The sequence below is a fragment of the Rhinatrema bivittatum genome, chromosome 8, assembly GCF_901001135.1.
Source record: "Rhinatrema bivittatum chromosome 8, aRhiBiv1.1, whole genome shotgun sequence".
NCBI classification, from domain to species: Eukaryota; Metazoa; Chordata; class Amphibia; order Gymnophiona; family Rhinatrematidae; genus Rhinatrema; species Rhinatrema bivittatum.
In genome coordinates this window covers 21,813,851-21,838,846 of record NC_042622.1, presented here as the reverse complement: position 1 = coordinate 21,838,846, position 24,996 = coordinate 21,813,851, and the positions used below count along the sequence as shown (strand labels likewise).

The 24,996-nt window shown below is 44.8% G+C and overlaps 1 protein-coding gene across 3 annotated transcripts in view; it reads right to left on the bottom strand.

Annotated features, from left to right (window-relative positions):
• Positions 1-24,996, bottom strand: part of BMP7 (bone morphogenetic protein 7) — a 91,400-nt gene that overhangs the window by 19,859 nt on the left and 46,545 nt on the right. For all 3 annotated transcript variants that reach the window (XM_029613084.1, XM_029613082.1, XM_029613083.1), the window contains one exon: positions 10,834-11,026. In XM_029613084.1, the coding sequence (XP_029468944.1) occupies positions 10,834-11,026 (193 nt within the window). The remainder of the gene's footprint in view (positions 1-10,833; positions 11,027-24,996) is intronic.

Sequence of the window (24,996 nt, the reverse complement as noted above, 5' to 3'; positions counted from 1 at the left end):
TGCGCTATTTGCTGAAATAAAAAATATTTTAAAACCCTATTGAAGTGAAATTTACTAAACTCTGTCAAAAAAATGGGCCAAAAACAAATGGAATGAACCAAACTGAAAATATTTTGCCTGCAGTCCTTAACAGATAGCAAGTGATACAAACTTCTGAGGAGCCATACAATTATCCAGGTAACGTTATCTGCCTGGATAGTCAGTGGAACTTATTTGCTAAATAATTATTTGCTAAATAATCGCTCTAATTAGTATAACTCCACCCCCTCTTCCCCCCTTTTAAACTCCACCCCCTAAAGCTCTAATCTCTTCCCTCCCCAATAATCACACCATCTTTCTTGACCAACTCTTTTCTTCTCCTCCCTTTCTCATCTTCCCTGCAACCAGCTCAATTTCGTTCGATTCATCCACATGTAAGTTAATTATTTTCAAGGTTTCTTCATCAGCATCTTGCAAGGCAGCTGCATTATCAGGAATATTTTCTAATACCTTTATTTATTGTTATAATATGTTTCTCTCATATTTATGTTATCTGTTATTTAAGAGTTTCTTTGTTATATGTAATGCTACTAAGCAAGTTACTTTGTGTTTGGCTTCTTATGTGCTTGTGCGTTCTTGTTATATAATGAATAAAAATTGTCAAATTCAAAAAAAAAAAAGCAAGTTACTTTGTTCTCTGTAAACCGATTTGATTTGCATAAAATGTAAGAAAACCGGTATATAAAAACCAAAAAATAAATAAATAAATATCTGACTAAAGTTATTCAGATTACTAAACATCGAAACTTTGTAAACCGTTGTGATGGCGAAACCGAACGACGGTATATAAAACTCGATAAATAGATAAAATAAATAAATAAAATACTGTACCAATGTAAGTTTTCACAAATAGCTATCCTAAAGTTATTTGGCCACACATTTTTGCTGGTTTATATGCTGCTATCCAGCTAAATATTTTAGTCCACTCTCGGCCCCACCACTTTTTATCCAGGTAACTTTAGGGGTTAATTCTGTAAGAGCCTGTCATAGTAATGAAAGCATAAAAGGATCAAAAAAGTCCATCTGGTCTGCCCAACAGTTTACCTTTGGTTAGTACCTGCCGCTGCGTGCAGGTTACCACCATGCGTGTTCTGTTAAAGGTTGTGAGCCCTTGGCTGCGGCGTGGTAGGCGAACCCACTAGACCCACGCCGACAGCAGGCGGACGCGCTTTACCGGGACAAGGTCTGGGCTTCACCTGTACCAGCCTCGTTCCCTGCAGGTTCCAGGGGCCATCAGGGCTTAGACGAAGGTCACGTAGAGAGCAGAAAAGCAGAGGTCGGAACTGGAAGTCGGTCAGAAGATGAACAAGTCCCAGATGGGCAAAGACAGGGGAGGAATAAGGCAGGACTGGGACAAGGCAGGATACACTGAACACCATGCACTGCGGGGGCTGTTGCTGAGGCCATGGTTGATTGTTCGGCAGGGATTCCGATAGGCAGAAAAGCCAACGATGTCATCCGAGGGCGCCGCAGAGCTTTTCCCGTCACGCGCCCTTTAAGTGCTGTGAATGCCTGGGTGCGCACAGGCCTAAGGGGAAGCATCAGCAGGAGGGAGGAGATGGGTGGCATCTGGGGCGGGTGCAAGCCGGCCCAATGTTACACAGCCCACATAAGAACGTAGGCAAAAATACCTACAAGAGACACCAATTTTCAAAGCAGACTTAAATACAAGTCCAGTTTGATAATTATCCTACTAAATTTACAAAAACACAGAATTTCACCTGCACGCAAGTCAAAATCCTTCCCCAGGACCAACTCTGCTCAGTCCTAGTAAAGTTACGCGTGGACAGGACATAAGCACATAAGGGTAACCGCATACTGGGTATTGCTTTACCGGCAGAAATGGCTTTTAAAATTGTCCACTAAAGGGCAAGAATTATGTGGGTAAAATCAACTGTAGCCACATGAAATGTTTTGAATATGAACGAACCTCTTAACTGTTGGCATGGTCACACTTGCAAACTAATGAACCTGAATTTTTCTCTCTTTTATAGCCCTATTAGTTTAAACAGCACCAGCATTCATCTGAGGTGCTCTGGAGACAGCCGACACCTCAGCCATCCTGCAGCTTAAACTGCATTGAGCCCCGTAGTTTGCAGCACCTGCAAGCCCAATGCAATTTCAACCGCAGGACAACTGGAGCAGGCCTGCCAGGGTTGCTCTCCTGTGCCTCTTGCAGGGATCATGGCACCAGCACTGTACATGTTAAGCCACGATTACAATATCCCAAGCCAAACGTAGGGTCACCAACTGGCTCCAGATTGTCAGGGCAGGTTGATCCGCTCTAACTTCTCTATTGCATTTCCTTAAGCAAACCAAGACTACAAGCCCCTGCATGCAATGGGGTAAAACCAGGACCGGATCAACCTGCCCTGAAAACCTGGAACCAGCTGGCAACCCTAGCCAAAAGAGCTCACAGCTGAAGGATTTGCATGTATTTTGCTCAAGGTCACATGGTGAGTGGGCAGGAAATTAAACCACATTCAGCAGCTCCATGCACACGTCACTAAACTAGACTGTTAGCCCTCTATGGACCTGATTCACTAGGGCTTTCATTTCATTCTGGACCTATGGGAAGAGACCTTGACAAATCAAGTCCTATAGGTCATATCTCCTTAAACCAAAAAATGGTTCTCCCTCTGGTGCTGCTACAAGTCACAACTGTCCTATACGCACCTTGCAGCAGTTTCAGATTTATTTTTAGTATGAGTAGATCACCTTCGCCACACATACCTGACGGATGGGTAGTACCGTACTATAAACTGAAGCAGACAACTGGAACACAACAGAAATTCAGTATTGACAGGAGCAGAAATAGGAATGACAATGAAAGGGAGTTTCTAACGGGTGAAAGCCAATATGCACAGAAAAAAAAAGTTTCATTATGTTACTTCATTTTTTGTTTTTTTTATTATTCATTTATGGTTTTGTTTGGTATTTATTTTGTTTAACTGAAATAACCAAGAAATAAGAGGGAGCGGGGGAGGGAAGGAAAGAAAGTTCCCTGTCCCGCAATCCCTCCACCCCCACACCTCCACAATAAAAATTCTTTAACCCCATCCACGGGGCTGGTAAATGTCGAAATGTGGCAGATGCAATCCCCAGGCACTCCGGCTCCACCTGCCTTAAAACGGTCACGCGAGTTGTGGAGCTTTCTGGAAAACTATGCTGGATTGAGGAATATTTAGGGGCTCACAAGGAGCTTTCCAATTGTATGGGTAATGCAGTTCACTGTTATAGGGCACGGATTGGAGGACATCGTCCATGTCAAAGGAGACAGCCAATCTCACACCAGAGGGGAACACAGCGGCCACATTTGGGACATGAAAAGCTTTAGCATAAAGGAATTCTTCGCTGGGTGCGTGAGAATGGGAGCCGGGGGAGGGGCTGCGAGAGCGAGCGCTTGTGTGTATGAGGGAATCTGTGAGAGAAAACATGAGCCTGGGTGGGTGGGGAGTGTGTGAGTGTGAAGGGAAGATGACAGTAGGAGAAGAAACAGAACAAGAAGAGACCCTAAAATGGAATCAGGAAATGACCAACAAAGGTACAGTGGGGAAAAAAAAGAGAACTGGGGAAGCCCTACTCATGTCTCCGCTCGTTGCATTATAAACACACACACACCCCCGCGTGCATGAGTCGCGGGCCGCTCGCAATTGCACGTGCAGATTTTAAGATCCGGCATGCATGTGCATGCGGCCATCGGTTTTTATAATATGCACGCACTAGTGCACGCTTGTTTTAAAATCGGTGTATCCATGTGCACGCGCCGGGAACCGTACCCTGCTTTTAAAATCTACCCCAAAACGTGTTATTCTTTACCCCTCACCCTAAAACTCAAGAACACAGAGGCCTTAACTGAAGTTAAAAAGACTGCATGAAGTTTTTCAATACTTTTTTCATGTGGCGCTTGCAGGCAGTGCATGTGCCATTCCTGATCTCGTGGAAAAAGTTGCCCTCCAAGTTTTCTCCTGTCCACATCCTGCAGGAAGACCGTCCTTTGTGAGCACTAAGCCTTCGAGGACAGATAAATCTTTTATTTTTAAAATACAGCTTCAGAAATCTTATTTGCTGCCTGCAGGCAGCCACGGCAGCTCGATCTGGGCCAGAAATGTAGGCTTGGCATGTCCTGGGAAGCCCTCGCATGGAAGACCTCCAAAATTACCAGCTGCACCGGGAAGGGGGTCTGGGGGGGTCTGAACAGTAATCAGACTTTGCCGGGAGCAAGTTACAGATTAAATGGGTTGCCAACTGACTCCTGATTTTCAGGAGAGGTTAACCCAGTCCTGCTTTTACTCCCGCCTCCCCCTACCACCTGCATGGACTTGTAGACTTTATTTTCACAGGGAAATTAATAGAGAGGCCAGAGGTACAAGTCCATGCAGATATAGCAGGGTATAACCAGCGGAGAATCATCCTAACCTGGAAAAAAAATGGAACCAGTTTGCAACTCTAACTGTCCTATCGTGCTCGTCAGCATCACACACCGGCAAAGGCACCATCTTTCTCTCAGCTGTGGAACTTAGGGCCTGCCTGACTTGTTGATATGAAACATCTATTTATTTTTTTTTAACCAGACTTGGGATGCTTTAAAAGTATCTTTCCTCACATCTTACGCTCTACTTGCCCTCTGGCACTCGGTTCTTTTTTTCTCCCTTGTTCTTCTTGCACACAGTTTGGATGACGTTATCATATCCCTTAGAGCAGTGGTTCTCCACCCCACCCTCGGGGCATTCCTAGCCAGTCAGGTTGTCAGGATCTCCACAATGAATATGCAATGAGCTAGATCTGCATGCAGCGCTTCCAATGTATGCAAATCTATGTCATGCATATTCATTGTGGAGATCCTGACAACCTGGCTGGCTAGGCGTGCCCCGAGGGTGGGGTGGAGAACCAATGCATTGGGGGTGTGCCCAGGAAAATTGGTGTTTTCAATTTTTTATTGCTGTTTAATTGAAAAGAAGCGCGAGCAGAATATAAAATCCGGTGCGCATGTGCCCGCAGACCATCCAGTTTTATAACACATGCACGCCAGCATATTATAAAATCAGCACGGTCATGTTATAAAATCTACCCCTACGGTACCAAAAATATCAAAACAAGCTAAAAAATATATAATAAAATTATTCAAACAAATCTATAATAACCGAACATCATCAGATTTGTAAAGGTGCAGAAATGCAATCTACCGTCTCTTGCCACGTAATGGGTTTCAGGAACAGCAACAAACTTTTCATTCATCTGCTGGTTCCAAACATTTCTCTAATTCCAAAGAAATTTTAACAACGTTTAAAATGTCATATTATTGCACTATATACTTAGCTTTGAAAAAAGATGGCTGCCTCGCCAAGAAGACGTTTCAAAAAGGCCGTGCTCAGTACCTGACACCCATCCGACATGGGCCCAATGTTTCGGTGTGTTGACGCCTGCATCAAAATTACTGAATACTCTGCGTAGAGTAATTGTTTCCCTGACGCAGGCGTTAACACGCCGAAACACGGGCCCATGTCAGATGGGCGTCACGTAGGAACAGGAATGCATGGGGCCAAAATTTCCAGAAGAGCTCGGCCGCAGACACGGCTTGGGAAGACCTGTTTGAAAAAATAAAAGGGCTCAGTATGCCCCTCAGACTCAGACAGTCAACTGTAGAGTCCTCACCAAGGCTCCGCAGCCTCAAAGATGGCCTCCACAGACGGCCCAGCACCGCAGAACTCCCTTTGCTCAGCAGCAAGCCTGGGAAGACAAAATCTCTCCAGTTCTTCCCCTACACCCCTTCCCTCCAAGAGAGGGGGAGGCCTGCCTCCGGGGCTGAGGGGTGGGGGCAAGCTTGTGACCGGCCAATACATTCCCGACGTTTGGGAGTGCAGGCCATCAAGAAAAAAAAAATCCTCAATGTAAAGTGAACTGAATTTTCCCAAAATGGTGAGAGTTCAAGAGAGCTCACATTCAAAAGTCTTTTCCAGCAGGGCCCCCCTATTCTAGAAAACAGAGTGGTACCAAGCTGACCTGACCATCTTTATCTTATAATTTTTATTTATTTGCAGCATGAGAACATGGGGGCCATTTCTGGATTTCTGCAGAACGAAGGCCCCTGCTGTTATTTTGCCAGCACAGAAGCTTCTATTCAGCGTCCTAATGCCCTCACATGGCAATGGGACAGAGGCGCTACCTGCTTCATATTACGCTCCCCTGCTGTACCACCTCTCCCCTACTCCTTCCTCCCACCGTAAGCAATGGATGGAGGGGGAGGGGGCTCTTGCGAAATTGAAGGCTTGGTATTTACAAACCATCGGAAAAGAAAAAAAAAAAAAAGAGGATCCCAGATTCGCAGGGACAGGCTGAGCCAGTCCTGGTTTTCCCCCATTGCATGCTGGGGCTTGTATTTCTGATTTTCTTCCGGTAAAACAATGGGACACTCGGAACTACAATTCCATGCAAACAAGGAGGCGGCCGAAACCAGGACCGGCTCAGCCTGTGACCCGGGGCCATCTGGTAACCCTAAAATCAGTGCAACTAAATGTTTGCATTGTGAGGACAACTTTCAAGCAGTTACCAGCAAAATCACCACTTGAAAATTGCCTTCCCTTCTCAGGGAGGGAAAGTAACTGGGGGGGGGGCCAGATGTTATTTTGAAATCCCTGTGCATGCGTTCCAGGGCCGACTTTGCACCTGCGCCGAAGCACAAAAGGACCTTTGGCACCAGCTTTCCCCTGCGAGCCTGCAAGCAGCACACGGCTTTTAAAAATTGCCCCTATCTCTGGGTAATTGCCAGGTTCTTGTGGCCTGGATTGGCCACTGTTGGACACAGGATGCTGGGCTTGATGGACCCTTGGTCTGACCCAGCATGGCAAGTTCTTAAACAGATACGGACGGGACTTCGACTTTCTTCCAAATACCTAAATAACTGCAAAAGATGACATTCGAGTTTGTATGTAAAATGCGGACATGCGTAAGGTTTTAACCCTTCAGCAACAAAATCCAGACGTGTGGCCCATCACGTTTTCCCCTCCCCCGATGTCAAGCTGTTCACTGTTCCAGGCAGAGCTCCCTGTGCCCTGTCAATGGCACGCTGGGGCACGCGCGCCGTGCGTGGACTGCCGCGTCGCGAGGAGGCGAGCAGCGTCCCGGGGACCCCCATCCAGGAAATGCAGGCTCCTCCCGCTGAACTACCCCCCCATTCCAGCTAGTCTCGTTTTTCAGATACAGCCGGGGGCCCCCACAAAATGTTTCCTGGTAGACGTTTCTCCGGCTCTGCGCTGAAGGGCAAAACCGCTGACTTTCCTTTTGCCACGTCCCCTGTGCAGCAACTCCTCCGGAGACTCGCCGCCGAGCCTGCCTGGAAAAACACACAGAGGTTTCTCTTTCTTTCGCCTTTCACTGCTGTGAACTCTGGTTACTTGGTCAAAGCAACTCAATTCCCAAGCTTGTGGGTTTTGTTATTGTAGGAGAGAGGAGCGTCAGTCATTCCGCTCTGCTCCTCTTTCATCACCCATTATCTGTGGCCTCAGAAGGCCTGCGAGAGAGAGAGAAGTCACGTGGCTTGAGATGTAAAGCTACCATATATTTTTCCAGCTGCAGCATCTGGTGCTTGGACTCATCTCGGTGCAAAGTGCAAGCTTCCTCGGGACGAGAGGGCTTTTGGCGTCGGCTCAAATGCCTTTTTCTTCCCCAGCAAGCCCATTTTCTTTTGACCGGGGAAGATTTTCCCTTTAAGCTTCAGTGTCATGCGGATGAATGTTGACGTTAAGCTTCCATGCAGGAGATCCGTGTTCAGAATGCTTTCATGTTGAGAGCACTCGGCGCTAGGCGCAGAGGTGAGACGCTCGATACAGATCAAAAAGGAGGCAGAAGCAGGATCTCCACAGGGATGGGGCCTGGCTAGGATTAGAGAGGGTGTTCATGGAAGAGGAAGCCCGCCTGGCCGTGCAGCACTCGAGGGGCAGATCCCATCCGGTGGGAAAATTCAGCAGGTGGATGAATGGGAAGGAGCGCTGAAGTCAGAAGCAGGAGGCGGAGCATCCCAAATGATTTCATACAAAGAGAATGCAGGCATGACAGTACATTTTGGAGAAAAGGCATAATACCGACAGCCCGCTTCGGTGAACTGCACTATAAAATTTATTTTCTCAGGCTGTTTATTAAAGAGGAGGAGACGGGCAAAAAGCAAACTTATTTGTTTTTTTTTTTAATGCCAAATGGCTGCATAATCTGCTTCTTGTCTATTAAAAAAAAACAAAAACAAAACTCAGCCTTGCCGCTGCGGCACGGTAAAACAGGCTCACCACCTCCTCTCCTCTGGTTTGTCCAGGGCCGTCTGCACCTCTTCCAAATCCGGTAGCCCACGGAGGTGCGACCTCCAAACGCCCAAGGGCGGGCGCCGCCTCCGTCGATGGCCTCTGCGAGCCCTCTCCCCAAGGGCGATGGTGCCACAGGCTCCGACGTCCCCAGTGGGGCCGCTCTACACCCTTCCCGTGGCTCGCACATGTCAGGCAGACAGTGCCGGCACAAACACAGGGCAGGGGAAGGAGGCCAGAAGAGGGGGGTGTGAGGAGAGCCCAAAATTGGCGGATCTTTTCGAGCTGCCGTTTCCGAACATGGCTGTCCTGGGCTGCAATTAAAAAAAAAAAAAAAATGTTATCGGCTGAGATTCAGCCTCTCAGCAGCAGTGGACGACAGGATATAGAAAAATGGTTTCAAGGTCTTAGGCCCCAATGAATCAGTAGCGACCTGAAAATAAATGCATACGGTCAGGTTTGAAATCCTCTTAGGAGCTGTCAAAGCCCAGTGTACGTTAATAACTGCTTGTAACGAGTTTAATAGCTCATTGTGTAATTGTGACCAAGTACAAAAAAAAAAAAACAAATCAATCCTGAGGAACATGGTGCGCTCTGTCGGTATTCGTTAGACCGAATGCCCCAACCGACAGCAAACGGCGCTTGAAAGATACTGGGCAGGCCAACGCGAGCACATCCGTACGCATTTCCTTTTCCCCGCAGGATTAAGGCAGCGGTTTCTGAAAGCTGAGGGCAGATCGCAAAAGTCTGGGATTTCTCTTGGACATCTCCCGCCACGTGTGAAAAACAGAAAGCGTGCTCACATCGAAGGTCCGTCCAGCGCAGCGGCCTGCCTCCGTCTTAAGAGGAGCCTCGTAAGAAACGGGGCATGCCTGGCGCTGCCCGTGCCCTGCCAGGGCTCGCCGTGGCCGATGCGTGTTCCCCCGCACAAGCTGCAGATTGGACGTCACCCGGGAAAGCTCCGGATTAACGCGAGTTGTCCAGCGAGGCAGGCGAGGGCACTTACAAAAAACGCATCCGAATAGCATCTCGACCCCTATGCATGACGGGGCAGGTTTCAAAGCCCCCTTTCCTCCACCCCCAACCCATGCAGTTTGCAAGTCAAAGGGAAACTCCCCACCCCGACATCCGCAGCCCCCCCCCCCCCCCCTCCCAATCACAGAGCACTCGTGCCTTTAGCAGCAATTTCCAAAACTCTGTCCTACGTGGGGAAAGACGTTTGCCCACAGTAAAAAAATAAAATAAAGATTAAGCAAAAAGCACCAGGCAGTCAGTGGGATTTGCTGAAAATTGAGCGTGCAGGAGGCAACGCTGCTTTAGATCAAGAAGAAGATTTTGGCCGGAGTCACGGTGACTTTTGCAGGGGGTGGAAGGTCAGCGCCTGCCTCCTTCTGGCTCGGGCACATCAAAGTTCAAAAGGCATTGGGAACAATCTTACTGGTGGTTCTGGGTGCGGGAGGACCGGGCCAGCTTCCGCTCAGAACCGCGCGCAACAACCAGACCCCATGAGCTTTCACGGGGAAAAGCCAAATCACTCTTTAGGGGGGGGAAAGCTGGTCTTGGGCTTTCACTCCTCATTTTGCTTCGTTCCATTTCTGTGTTTAGCGAGCACAAACATTTTAGCGCGAGATAAAATGTTTTGACGCTCACTAAAATGGAAAACTAAAACGAGACAGCATTTTTTTTCTTTTGTGTCGTTTTGGATTGGAAAGAAGAAGATCACAGGAAGTCTGTGTGGTTTTCAGGGGCCGCACATCCCTAGCCTGTGATTTATTATAGGCCTGGCTGCTTCCAGAGCCGCTGCTGGGTGCATGGGTCTGCGCCGAGCGCTGCCGGAGCACGTTCTGTACCCCCTGCACTACACACTGAGGGCCGCGTTCCTGCAATTCTCTCTTTACAGTGGGCTCCATCGCCTCACAATCAGGACAGCGGTACGCATGCCGTTCCTTCTCTCCGCATGGCCCAGCCTGCGGGGTGGGGGGAGGGGATCACGAGTTTCCATGACTTTCCTAGGATTTCTGACAGGATCCTTTTCTCCTCCCACTCCGCCTCTGCGATACTATATTATTTTGGCTGCGGGGGGAGAACTCGGCCATCTGTCCATTACCCTCTGCCAGTTTTCTTTATGGTCCACTAAAGACCGTGGATTACAAGGCAACAATCTTTTTTGTCTTCCTTGCGGCAGCTCCGATGGTTAATGAGTAAAGTCCCTTGGAAGCGGCGCGCTCTCCGTCACGGAGTCTATTGCTTTCGGTCTTCCTGGCCAAGTCTGTGATTTCCCTCGACAAAAGTGCAACGCTACAGATTTAGCCCTAGAGGACGGAGGTTACAGAGCGCCATGGCGGGTTTCCTGAAAAAGAAAAAAAAAAAAAAGAGATTCGGTCCCACCGAACCAAAAGACCTGCTAAAATGACCCTCGCAACAAGCTGGTAACTCGTACAGTGAAGGTACAGGGCGCGAAGGCAGCACTTTTAGATCACAATCAACTCCCCAAGTAACTCACCTCCCGGGATGCTCCTGCAGCACTTGGTAGATGCTGATCCGGAAGGTCTCGTTATCAAAGCGCTCCCGGACGTAGTCCTTGTAGATCCGAAACTCGGCGGCGGTCACGGCTTCGCCCTCGGGGATTCTAGAGAGATCGAACCTGAACTCCCGCTGATGCTGCTGCTGGTGCAGGAACTCCTTGTCGTACTCCACTGGAAAGAGAAACATATTCCCTTATCTAATGCGGGCTCTCTTTTCCTTTGCCCTTCGGGACAGCGTGGGTACGTCTTGTTATTGGGTTATGAGGGACTGACAGGAAGAGTCACAGACATCTGGACGATATGCATCCACCTCGAGCAACGCTTTTCTATGGCCGGATAAACGTTAGTTTGGGCTCACATAAACGCACAAACAATCTGAGGGCTCTGCTAACTACAGGCAGGATTCATCGCCCTGCTGAAAACGGCTCCGATTTTAAGTTTTCAACTCCTTTGGAACGTTGCTGGCATCCTTGGGCCCTGTTTTCAAAAAGGTTTCCTCCCACTTTTGTCTACAGCAAAACTCTTTTGAAAACAGAGCCCCTAACTTGCAACTTGTCCCAAACCTATAAAAAGTGTATTTATAATCTAAGACATTAGGTGACTGCAAGCTTCCTGTTTAAACAAACGCACTCAAAGGAGTCGATTTTCAAAGGGGTTTCGAGTGTGAAAATGGCATGCCTGTGTACAGCCTGGGCTATTTTAGAAACCTCGAGAAGGCGCAGGGACTTGCAGCATGGCGCATATATTTTACCAGGGGAAAAAGTGTCAGGCTAGGAGCGTTCTGAGGTGGGGGATCAGTTGCTATTTTTTTTCAGAGGTGCATATATGCACATTACATTATCGATCTCATCCGAACAGTTTTACACCCGCTAATGGACTTGCACAATTTCAAAATCAGACTGGTCTGCTGTCTGCAGATTTTGGGTGGGAGGTCTGGGCGAACTGGCGGGGGGGTTCAGGATGAAGCGCTAGAGGGCCTAGGTGAACTGAAGAAGGATTGGGAGACAGCGGCAGACTGGTGGGTCTAAGTACGCACACAAGAATGGTATACGTACACAGTATAAAATAATAATAATAATAAGTACGCACACAAGAATGGTATACGTACACAGTATAAAATAATAATAATAATAAGTACGCACCCAAGAATGGTATACGTACACAGTATAAAATAATAATAATAATAAGTACGCACCCAAGAATGGTATACGTACACAGTATAAAATAATAATAATTATAAGTACGCACACAAGAATGGTATACGTACACAGTATAAAATAATAATAATAATAAGTACGCACACAAGAATGGTATACGTACACAGTATAAAATAATAATAATAATAAGTACGCACACAAGAATGGTATACGTACACAGTATAAAATAATAATAATAATAAGTACGCACACAAGAATGGTTACGTACACAGTATAAAATAATAATAATAATAAGTACGCACACAAGAATGGTATACGTACACAGTATAAAATAATAATAATAATAAGTACGCACACAAGAATGGTATCCGTACACAGTATAAAATAATAATAATAATAATAATAAGTATGCACACAAGAATGGTATACGTACACAGTATAAAATAATAATAAGTACGCACACAAGAATGGTTACGTACACAGTATAAAATAATAATAAGTACGCACACAAGAATGGTTACATACACACTATAAAAATACCTGCCGCCAAGCTTAAATCAGGGCTATTAGGCAGACAGGTTCTATATTTTTATGTACCTAAAATATTCATGCGTACATTTATTAAACATAGAAAATAAGCATTTTCTGGCCCTGGAAATATACGTTTACTGCAACATACTTGCGTACTCTTGGGGCAGATGTACGTGATATTTATACATCGTGAGGCACCGGGCTATACAGTTATAAGATATGGGCATAACTCCCCATGCGCCCACTTATGTTCACAAACATGGGCCACTGGGCAGCCCCTGCCACGTTAGGGGAAAGGGCTGGTGTCATTTCAGAAAGATGGCCACCAGGTCTGGGAACAGAGAGGTTTATCCAGCCCCCAGTAGACCACGGTGTGAATTTTATAAGTCTGGGGAAGGTGGTCAGGAGGGTGGGTGATGGGGGTAGGGGACATGTAAATGGGGTTTTTTCCACTACAATTACCACCTTTCTGGGACAAATTTGGCCTCCAGGGGCAGCAGTGGGGAGGAGTCTCTGGAAACCCCCAGAGGTCTTACTCTGGGGTTTCCAGAGTACCTTTTCTTTTTTTAGGTATCAGGAAATAGCACACACTGTTTCCAAAGAGCAGGTACTATTTTCCAAAACCAAAAAAGATAACCAAAGAAAAGGAAATGAAACTTAAAAAAAACAAAACAAAAAAAAACCCCCAAAACCAAACAAACCATATTTCAAACGAAAGGATAATTTTTGCTCTGCACGCCCTCATCAGAAATGAGCCCAAGAAGTTGCCCGCCTCCAACAAAAAAACCCCACAATCTGAGGGCAGTTTTCAGAGGCATTTACCCACCCCCCCACCCCACCCACACACACAAAATACTCGTTATAGAACTGCCTGCCTGATATGCGGGTTAACTTGAGTGGAAGTGTCCCGCAGGCCCCTGATGTGCGGAGGCGTTCCTGCAGAGGGGTTCGGGCCTAACGCGCGCACTTTTCCATTTTCAACAGTTTCTAAACGTTTCCTGTGGGCAAATCAGTCGGTGCAACCGTGGGTGGGCAGCTCTGGTGGGATCACTTTCAGAGCTCGCTTGGGAAACGTTTGCAACTCACGCACATGCAGCACGTGCTCGGGTTCATGTATCCGCTCTAGAAACTGACTTTCAGCGATGTTGTGCACTGAACTGCCCGGCCTCTTGTCACACGTGAAACTCCCGCGCCATAAGACCCGGCTTTCAGTTCCTGGGCCTGGGATCCCGCCGTTGCTCCGTAGCGACATCGCTGGCTGAATGCGAGGGTGCACATGCCCCAGGTTCCAGGGAGAACCGAGCTCCATGCTTATCTAATGACCCAGAAGTAGTGAATGCCTTCAGAATTAATATCTGAGAAGCACATCTGTTAGTCTGCCGCACTAAATCTTATTAGTTCACATTGCCTGCCAGAGCCACTGCTGGCCTTTTAAGCAGCAGCAAAGGTGGACACCTTAAAACCCCTCATTAGCCTTAAAGAGACAGTCAATCCATTTTTTGTTGTGGCCAAGGGGGTGTATTCACTTGTGGAAAACAGAAGACGCAATTTCTGTCTGCCCCAATGCAAGGATGCTTCCTTCTTCTGTGGTAATTAGAAGGCGTAATCATGTGGATCTCCCTGTTAGTTGGGTAGGTAGAAAGATGTCGGCAAACAAGCTGCCGATGACAAACCTCTCTATTGGGTTAACATGATAGTACATTTGCAACTAGCTTTAGAAATTTGCATGCCCTTGGTCACCTCAGTACAAAATGCCCATAGCACAGACCTAACCCTTAGTCAGCTATGGAGGAGCGAGCTTTGAGGCTGCTTCGGTAATTGGGTGTTTAGGTGAAAGGCGAGGGGTGTAATTAGTGGGTTTATGCATCTCTCAATCCCAGGGAGACCTGGATTCCTACCCAGCATTTATTTTTTGTTAATTGAAAGGTGTGACAACTCTTGTTTACTGTTTGTGTCAATCACTATATAACATTGCTCTTGAACTGTGTACACGGAGTTCAGTCGTTATAACCAGCGTTGATTCAATCAGCACCAAGCACCGGCTAGAATTCACTGTGCCAAATTCATAACACATTGCTCTCATCGGTTATTCTCAACCTTTTCCCATTGTGACACACCTGACAAACCTCGTTCACGTGTGACACGCTGCTCATTACAATTCACGGTGGAAATAAAAAATAAAGGTCCAGTGTTATTTTTATTGTTAAGAATGACACAAGGGAAAGATAAGTACTCTGTCCAAACAGAAACTGAACAAATAATAAACATCCCATACCAAAACAGCACCGATTTCCAGCACTCAAACAGTAACCACCTTACCTAAGAAAAGGCAACACTGAAAATATTACACCAGGCCTTAAGACACCAATACACCTCCTATTAGGAAAACGGACCAAGTAAGGCTGCTATAGAGCCCTACACAGAAACTACACGCCAGCAGAAAACCTCACCTGAATCACATGTGCAGACCCTCACCTAACAAAGAATAAAGAGACCAAAACGCATAACTAGAAGCATGCAGACAAAAACTGAATTGGAAACCACAACAAGCCAGAGTCTCTGTATGCAGTGTAACAGAGGAAAAAGAGAAACTTCACCAGTCCTAAAACAAATCAAGAAATATAAAATCAGTAGCAGTAAAACCATACTAACAAAAAGAACAGATTTCAAAGTAACTGATGAATGGAATATCCAATAATTAAAAACTCATATAAAAAATTTCTAGATACCAATAAACTATTTCAAAATAGCAGACACAAAGGCCCAATAATGAAAAATAAGGATAAAAAAAAAAAAAAAAGCTTTGCATACCTGAGAATGTTTGATATCCAGGTGCCCCGAGATAGTTTTGAATTCGCAGGAGGAGGGATGATTTGCTTGCAAGTTTCTCCTCTCTCTCAGTCACACACAAGCTCTCTCACACTGGCTTCTCAATCACACACACATATATACACATGCTTTTTCTTGCTCTCTCTCACTTATATAGGCGCTTAATCACACATTTATACACATGCTGTCTGTATTTTCACACACACACACAGACTCTCATTCACACACACACGTTCTCTCTCATTTACACACAGGCTCTCAATCACATACTCACATGCTCTCTCACCTAAACCAGCTCTCAATCACACACAGACACACATGGTCTCTCTTTTACTTATACACACAGGCTCTTAATCATACATTCACATGATCTCTCTCACACATACATGTTCTCAATCAAACCATCTCACACACAAAGGATCTCAATCACACACAAGCTCTCAATCACACACACATACTCTCTTTCACACAAACAGGTTTTCAATCACTCACTTTGATACTTATGTTCACACAGACACACAGGATATCAAACATATGCTTGCTCACTCACTCTCACTCTCCCTCTACCGCATTAGCAACAGCAGCAGCAGCCTCCTCCACTTCCAGCCCTTGTGGCCTCGAGAAAGGACTCCCTTCGGCCGTGGGGGCTGACTTTGCTCCTCTTTTGCTCCGCGCCGTGATGCTCTTCTTCAGGCTGCGTCTCTCGTCTTTGTGCCGACGTTGCAGGCACCAGCATGGTCTCTTCTTCTTCCCATGCACACAGCTGCTGCTCACCACCTCCTCTTCCGGGCTGCGGGGTCTGGGAAGAAGAGACCATGCGGGTGCCGCCGACTCCAGCTCGCCTTCCGCGTTCCGCCTGGGCTATCGGCATTTTAAGGCCGGGCGGAGGAGGCGCTCCTACTTCGCTGGGGCAGGGGGAGCAGCTGGGGTCAGCAGGGGACCTGGGAGTGTGGCGACACTCCTGCATGTGCTTGGTGACACAACTGGTTGAGAACCGCTGCTCTAGGGAACTTCTCACTCTTCGTCAGCTCTTCACAATTGTACAAACCGGTGATTTTCAGCCCTCGGTCCAGGGAACCCTGCACAGCAGAGATCAGAGGCGCCTGCTGTGCTGAGCCTGCTGCCCAGGACAGATTTTTTTTTTTTTTAAGGCATTTTTTCAAGTCAGGCTGGCCAGAGTTTTGGCGGGAGTTATATGCTGCCTGGGGCTGGGATGAGATCACTAAAGCGGGACTCTCCCGCCAAATGTGGGAGACTTATCAGCTCAGCAACTCTACAAGGATCAGGCCTCAGAGATTCATTTACGAGTGTTTTATGGTTTTCAAGTTCTCTGCATGTCATTTCATTTAAACAAAACTGTATTCTGCCAAAGCTGTGAATGTAATCCACTTTGAAGTGCCGAAAGATAGAAAATGAATAAAATAAGTGACCCTAACGTGCCTGCTCTGCCACCGGTCACTTACTAACGGGTTGTTTAATAATGTTACAATGTACAAACTGTGGTTTCCTGTAAGTTACTATCACCTTCTAAAAACTGACTTTGTCACAAAACACAAATAGTGTACATCAGTAACTTCAGACTTCATTAAAAAGCAATTTAGTTACGCGACAGTCTTTGTCCGTAGTGAAAAAACAGAAAATGTACCAGTTATCCAGGCATTTTAATGTGTGTCATGAGCGGCCGTGAGGCAATGGCCTCAGGTGGCATAAACATACTAGCACGGAGAGAATGCAGTTTGTCCTAATTTGTGGAGTTAATGGGACAAACCCCCAACGTTTTTCATTCTGCCCCCCCCCCCCCCCAAACCCTGCTCACCAGCTTATTTTTCTCCAGAGAAAAAAAGGCGGCACTGAGGGGCATTGCTGGTGTGCAGTGTTACTTCCAGCACTGGCCAGAAATAAGTTCTCAGGATAACTCATCTAGATCAATTACTATCCCAAAGCTAGCTGGAACTTTGTCTGCGTAACTTTAGACCAAATATTCAGTTGGTGTGAATTCAGGCTGAATATTTATTTATTTTACAGTATTCGTAACCTGCCTATATCAGGACCTCAGGAGGCATACATAAAAACATCCCTAATCAAATGAAAAAAATATGAAGAGCGACAAGAAAATCAAAGAATCAGCATATCTCAAATGGGGACCGGCCATGACGTCACAAAAATGCGGGTCTAAATTAGAAAGTTTTTAACAAGCCCTTGAATGCTTTGCAGCAGTCCCATCAGTCTTAGCTCCTGAGGTAATGAGTTGCAAATTATCGGAGCAGATATGGAAAATGCATGCTGCCTTCTGTAAGCCAGCCGAGGCGGCCTTAGAGTTGGAACATCCAATTGTCCTCTCTGTGAAGATCCCAATGCTCTCATAGGATTATAACCCATGGGAGAGAACCGATAGAGAATGCAAGAACTGCAGCCTTATATCTGATCCTCCACTGGAGTGGAAGCCAGTGGAGGTCACACAAAACTGAGGAATGGGATCTTTAATACAATGGCTAGAAGTTTAACTGGGCTGGGTGGCATGTTGTAAGATCTGCAGTGCTTGCAAAGTGGTCAATGCCAATCCCAAGTAAAGCGAGCTACCCTCATCCAGTGCAGGCAATGTAATTGCCGGATGACTACAATTTTAGTTTTTAATAGATTCAATGCCAGTTTATTATGCGTAAGCCAGCATCTCAGTGTAGTTAAACACAAGGAAATCATTGCCGACATTTCAGTCCATAAGCCCATAAGGATGTAAAACTGTAAATCCGACAGCATACAGGTGAAATCCTTTGTAGAGACCGGTCAATTTACAAACTGGCACTAAACAGATATTAAATGAAAGCATCAATAGGGCTGAACCCTGCGGGACTCCCATCTGCATTGGATGCCAATCCGAGCTGGTCTCCTCCCATATAAAGAAAACTGGATAACTTTATCCAGCAACTGCCAGTTGAATATGAACCTCATGTTAACATAGTAGATGATGGCAGAAAACAATCATCTACCTCATCCAGTCTGCCCAGATTCTGTCCAAACTGCCAGCTATACATTCCAGCTGCCAGCTACAGAGTGTGACCATCTGCAAGATTTCTCCTTACTCAAGACAAGCTCTGCTGTTTTCCTCCTTTGCGTAGAAGATCATACAAGATCCCCATCATTCCCACGTCTAACCACAAAGTTCTATAATAATCTAAATACTAGTGTCGGCATTGCCCAAACATTCAGCTTTTTAGGCCCCCTGCTTAGCCTGCCAGTCTGACGTGAGCACCTGCATTTCTGCTGCGTCTTCTAAATACTTGTGCGTAGAGCCTCCATAACATAACATCATGAGAAGTTGCCATACTGGGTCAGACCGAGGGTCCATCAAGCCCAGTATCCTGATTCCAATGGTGGCTAATCCAGGTTACAAATACCTGGCAAGTACCCAAACATTAAACAGATCCCATGCTACTAAATGTCGGTAATACTGGTGGCTATTCCCTACGTCACCATGATTAATAGCAGTTTATGGACTTCTTCTTCACGAACTTAACCAAACCTTTTTTAAACCCAGGTACATTAAACTGCCCTTACCACATTCTCCGGCAATGAATTCCAGAGTTTAATTATGCACTGAGTGAAAAAAATTCTCTCAGATTTGTTTTTAAATATGTTACTTGCCAACTTCATGGAGTACCTCCTACTCCTTCTGTTATCAATAACAGATTCCCATCTACCTGTTCTAGACCTCTCATGATTTTAAACACTTCTATCATATCCCCCCTCAGTCGTCTCTTCTCCAAGTTGAAAAGTCCTAACCTCTTTAGTCTTTCCTCATAGGGGAGCTGTTCCATTCCCTTTATCATTTTGATCACCCTTCTCTGTACCTTCTCCATCGCAATTATATCTTTTTTGAGATGCGGCGACCAGAATTGTACACAGTATTCAAGGTGTGGTCTCACCATGGAGCGATACAGAGGCGTTATGACATTCTCCGTTTTATTAACCATTCCCTTCCTAATAATTCCTAACATTCTGTTTGCTTTTTTGACTGCCGCAGCACACTGAACAGAAGATTTCAAAGTATTATCCACTATGATGCCTAGATCTCTTTCCTGGTTGGTTGCTCCTAATATGGAACATAACATTGTGTAACTACAACAAGGGTTATTTTTCCCCGTATGCAATACCTTGTACTTGTCCACATTAAATGTCATCTGCCATTTGGATGCCCAATCTTCCAGTCTCGCAAGGTCTTCCTGCAAATTTATCACAATCCACATGCAATTTAACTACTTTGAATAATTTTGTATCATCTGCAGATCTAATCACCTTACTCAACATTTTCCTTTCCAGAACATTTATAAATGTATTAAAAAAACACCAGTCCAAGTTCATATCTCTGAGGTATTCTACAGTGAAAATTGACCATTTAATCCTCCTCTGTTTCCAGTCTTTTTTTCCTGGCACTGAAGGCTCACCAGTCTATAGTTTCCCAGATCACCCCTGGAGCCCTTTTTAAGGATCAGGATTACATTGGCCACCCTCCTGTCTTCAGGTAGAATGGATGATTTTAATGACAGTTTACAAAATTTGTACTAATAGGTCTGAAATTTCATTTAGTTCCTTCAGAACCCTGGGGTGCATACCATCTGGTCCAGATAATTTGCTACTCTTCAGTTTGTCAATGTGGCCTACTACATCTTCCAAGTTCACCGTGATTTGATTGTATTCATCCAAATCACCCTTGAAACACACCTTCAGACCGGTATTTCCCAAAGAATTAATTTAGTCTTTCTATGATGTACTTGCTTATATACAGCACTTACTGCCTTCATTTCACTTACTTATCTACAGCATAATCATGAAAACAAAATACTAAACTGGACTTGAAACAAAAATCAGTTGCTTTTTGACTATTTCTGCTGTTTAGTATTAAAAAAAAAAAAAAGTCTGCATTTGCCAAACATTCATTTTTATCAATTTTATTCATTGTAAGTATCCCATCCATGAACCACTAATCTAGTTTTCCAGTTTCCTGCGTTTCATCCCAAAAAAAAAAAAAGTATTTTTCGTTTTAATGGGCACAATGTGTACGTCTTTAAGGTAAAGATTTGTGATGTCATTGAATGCCAAAGGGCGTAACTACCCTGGAGGAAGCGGCACTGTGTTAGGAGCTCGTGATCAGCCCCGACGGTGAAAGCCTGACCTGAATTTATGGAAGTGGGTTAATTCCAAAGATATGAGCAGCACGAAGGAATGCATGGAATTTCTAAAGCTGCAGAAAGCGCTAGGTTCAGTCAAGTTGTTTCGGCACATCTCTCAGTCCAGCAGCACTCACACACATACTTCTAGCAGGGATCCGTGAATTAGGCAGGACGTAGGTGTCACAAAAGCTACACAACGCTGGGGGTTCACTGTGCACAGACACCTTCTCACTTTCCCTTCCATTTAGTCTATTTATTTGTGTTTCTTCATTACCTTTACAAGGGATGCCCAAGGTTAGGTACAACCAATTAAAAACGAGAATTAAAAGGCATAAAAAATAACCACCCACAAAACGACAAAACAACACTAAGCTATAAAAACAGGGAAGCTCTGAATAACACACAGAAGAAAACTCAATTCATCGGACATGGCGAGGCTTACTGGATGTACAATAAACACTAAAGAAGCATCTTTATTTCATGACTATGAAACCAGGAGCAGCTAGTCCGATTTGAAAGATGTGAAAACGTACCTACATTGCATGGTTTCAAAATATCAAGACAGGGTGCAGTGTATCTAGAAATTTGTGTTTTCCTAGACCTCAAGGTTTCTGCCCCAGAATCCTTTCCTATGATTACTATGGGCACAGATTACGAGAGATCACCTTAAGAAAGGGCAGACACAGTCATGCTACGTAAGAAAAAGCATGGTTAACAACAACTGCAACTTTGAAAAGCAATTCAGATTTTGGAATTCTTACAAGGGAAATCATAATATTGTATTTCGCCTTGCTGCCTGGAAAGGCTCCCAGCAAAAGATCTTTTGATTTTCCAGCACAACCACTGAGCCTGGGGAAGGCGATTTTAAAATTTAACTAAATAAAAACTCAGGGAGTAGCCAACAGCATCCCTACATCCCCTTTGAAATTCTAGATTTCATCAAAGGCTGCACAAATATCTTTAACAGAGTTCTGTGTATTTCTCTCCGATCTCTCAAAACAATATGAAGGGAAGAGCCCTTTTTAGCAGGATCTCGCTGAATTGTCTTCCAAAGGAGTGAGTGGGGAGAATTCAAGAGGGATTTGTGAAGGACTTAAAAGTCTCAAAACACAGGAAAGGTCATTTTCAAAGGGACTTCTAGGGGTAAAGCAGTGCTTTACTCACAGAAATGGCTTTCATGAATATTACTACAGTGATATGCATATAAATGTCACATCTATGCACCCAGTGCGTGTGTGTTTGTAATTTTAAGTGAATTGGGAACTGGGGTTCTAGTGGACAGAATGGTCTGGGTTTTTATTTGTGCGCACACTTTTCAATTTTGAAAAAGCATAAAATGCTCATAAAGCTTTCTCCACAAATTAACATATACCACTTTGTGGGGGTAGCTTTTGTGAGATAATTTTCAAAGCAAACTCGTATTAGTAAGTTCACTTTTAAAACTGGTGCAATTCTGGCACATAACAGCCTGCAAATGTATTTCAGTGTTAAAAACCACCAGCGGGAAGGTCAGATTCCCGAGACCGAAAGCTAACGTGAAAGGAAAATGGATTCCCAAAGACACTGCAGCATCACCAGCGGTCGTTCCGAAGGGTCAGCTCCAGAGTCATCAACACGAGTGCTTGTTGGATCCATTAGGAATCCAGATGTGGACGACAGAAGAATATACTTTACCAACCAGCACTTAGGTTCTGGGAGAGAGACTTTCCTATCCCGTGTGGGACTATGGTGCCAATGCACTATGGGAACTAAAACTTCACCCCGAAGGCTTTGCGTGCTAAATCAGTGCGTTAGTATGCATGGTTTGCAATAGAGTGCACACCGATAACATTTACTAAGGAGCACTGTTGACAAAAACTGCACAACCCAGCATGCAGTGAAAATACCAAAAGTTCTGCACAGTACCTTTAATCTGGACACAACGTAAAATGTGCTCTATAGTCCCTGCCATTGTATTCATTTCTGTTCTCTTCTAAATCAGGATTTACAACCAAGCAAAATTAAATCACCTGAAGGATATTTATTTCAAGAGGGATCGCAGCGTTAATATGCAAAGCTGAAGTGTACCATGGCATACTTCCATGCTCCATCTGACAGCAAGAATTATTATTGTTGCCATGGTGGTAAATTTATAGCAGGAAAGCTTGAGGGATACAAAATTCCCAAATTGTTTTTCATTCATTCAGTGCCGACAGCAAAGAGATTTACACTGTGAGATGAGGGTGTTTAAACAGCAGCTCAGGCCGTATCCTTCATGTTAGTTTCGTGGGAGCTGAGGGAATGAGCTGCACTCACTTGAAGGCACACTTTTACCTCAGTTGTGCTGACAAGGCAGCAAGGAGTTTTGTGCACCAAAAAAAGTACAGGCTGGCCCCCTTTCATGCAAATCTCATTCTAATGAAGGCATTAGCTACTATCCTCCCCCTCCTACAGAGAAGCATGCTGTGGGGTTGGGTTTTTTTCATAAGAACATAAGAAAATGCCATACTGAGTCAGACCAAGGGTCCATCAAGCCCAGCATCCTGTTTCCAACAGTGGCCAATCCAGGCCATAAGAACCTGGCAAGTACCCAAAAACTAAGTCTATTCCATGTTACCATTGCTAATGGCAGTGGCTATTCTCTAAGTGAACTTAATAGCAGGTAATGGACTTCTCCTCCAAAAACTTATCCAATCCTTTTTTAAACACAGCTATACTAACTGCACGAACCACATCCTCTGGCAACAAATTCCAGAGTTTAATTGTGCGTTGAGTAAAAATGAACTTTCTCCGATTAGTCTTAAATGTGCCCCATGCTAACTTCATGGAGTGCCCCCAAGTCTTTCTATAATCCAAAAGTGTAAATAACCGATTCACATCTACCCGTTCTAGACCTCTCATGATTTTAAACACCTCTATCATATCCCCCCCCCCCCTCAGCCGTCTCTTCTCCAAGTTGAAAAGTCCTAACCACTTTAGTCTTTCCTCATAGGGGAGCTGTTCCATTCCCCTTATTTTGGTAGCCCTTCTCTGTACCTTCTCTATCGCAATTATATCTTTTTTGAGATGCGGCGACCAGAATTGTACACAGTATTCAAGGTGCGGTCTCACCATGGAGCGATACAGAGACATTATGACATTTTCCGTTTTATTCACCATTCCCTTTCTAATAAATCCCAACATTGTTTGCTTTTTTGACTGCCACAGCACACTGAACCGACGATTTCAATGTGTTATCCACTATGACGCCTAGATCTCTTTCTTGGGTTGTAGCACCTAATATGGAACCCAACATTGTGTAATTATAGCGTGGGTTATTTTTCCCTATATGCATCACCTTGCACTTATCCACATTAAATTTCATCTGCCATTTGGATGCCCAATTTTCCAGTCTCACAAGGTCTTCCTGCAATTTATCACAATCTGCTTGTGATTTAGCTACTCTGAACAATTTTGTGTCATCTGCAAATTTGATTATCTCGCTTGTCGTATTTCTTTCCAGATCATTTATAAATATATTGAAAAGTAAGGGTCCCAATACAGATCCCTTAGGCACTCCACTGTCCACTCCCTTCCACTGAGAAAATGTCCATTTAATCCTACTCTCTCTTTCCTGTCTTTTAGCCAGTTTGCAATCCACGAAAGGACATCGCCACCTATCCCATGACTTTTTACTTTTTCTAGAAGCCTCTCATGAGGAACTTTGTCAATCGCCTTCTTAAAATCCAAGTATACTACATCTACAGGTTCACCTTTATCCACATGTTTATTAACTCCTTCAAAAAAGTGAAGCAGATTTGTGAGGCAAGACTTGCCCTGGGTAAAGCCATGCTGACTTTGTTCCATTAAACCATGTCTTTCTATATGTTCTGTGATTTTGATGTTTAGAACACTTTCCACTATTTTTCCTGGCCCTGAAGTCAGGCTAACCGGTCTGTAGTTTCCCGGATCGCCCCTGGAGCCCTTTTTAAATATTGGGGTTACATTTGCTATCCTCCAGTCTTCAGGTACAATGGATGATTTTAATGATAGGTTACAAATTTTTACTAATAGGTCTGAAATTTAATTTTTGAGTTCCTTCAGAACTCTGGGGTGTATACCATCCGGTCCAGGTGATTTACTACTCTTCAGTTTGTCAATCAGGCCTACCATGAAAACCTTCTCCATTACGAGTACCTCCCCAACATCCTCTTCAGTAAACACCGAAGCAAAGAAATCATTTAATCTTTCTGTGATGGCCTTATCTTCTCTAAGTGCCCCTTTAACCCCTCGATCTTCTAACGGTCCAACTGACTCCCTCACAGGCTTTCTGCTTCGGATATATTAAAAAAGGTTTTTCCTATTACATCCAAGCTAATAAACTTGTATAGAACAGCATGTAGAGATCAAAACCAAAATAAAACATTAATAAGCAATACAAATAAATCTCTCATACCCTGTCAGCCCACAAATAATTCAAATGGTTTCCAAATCAGAA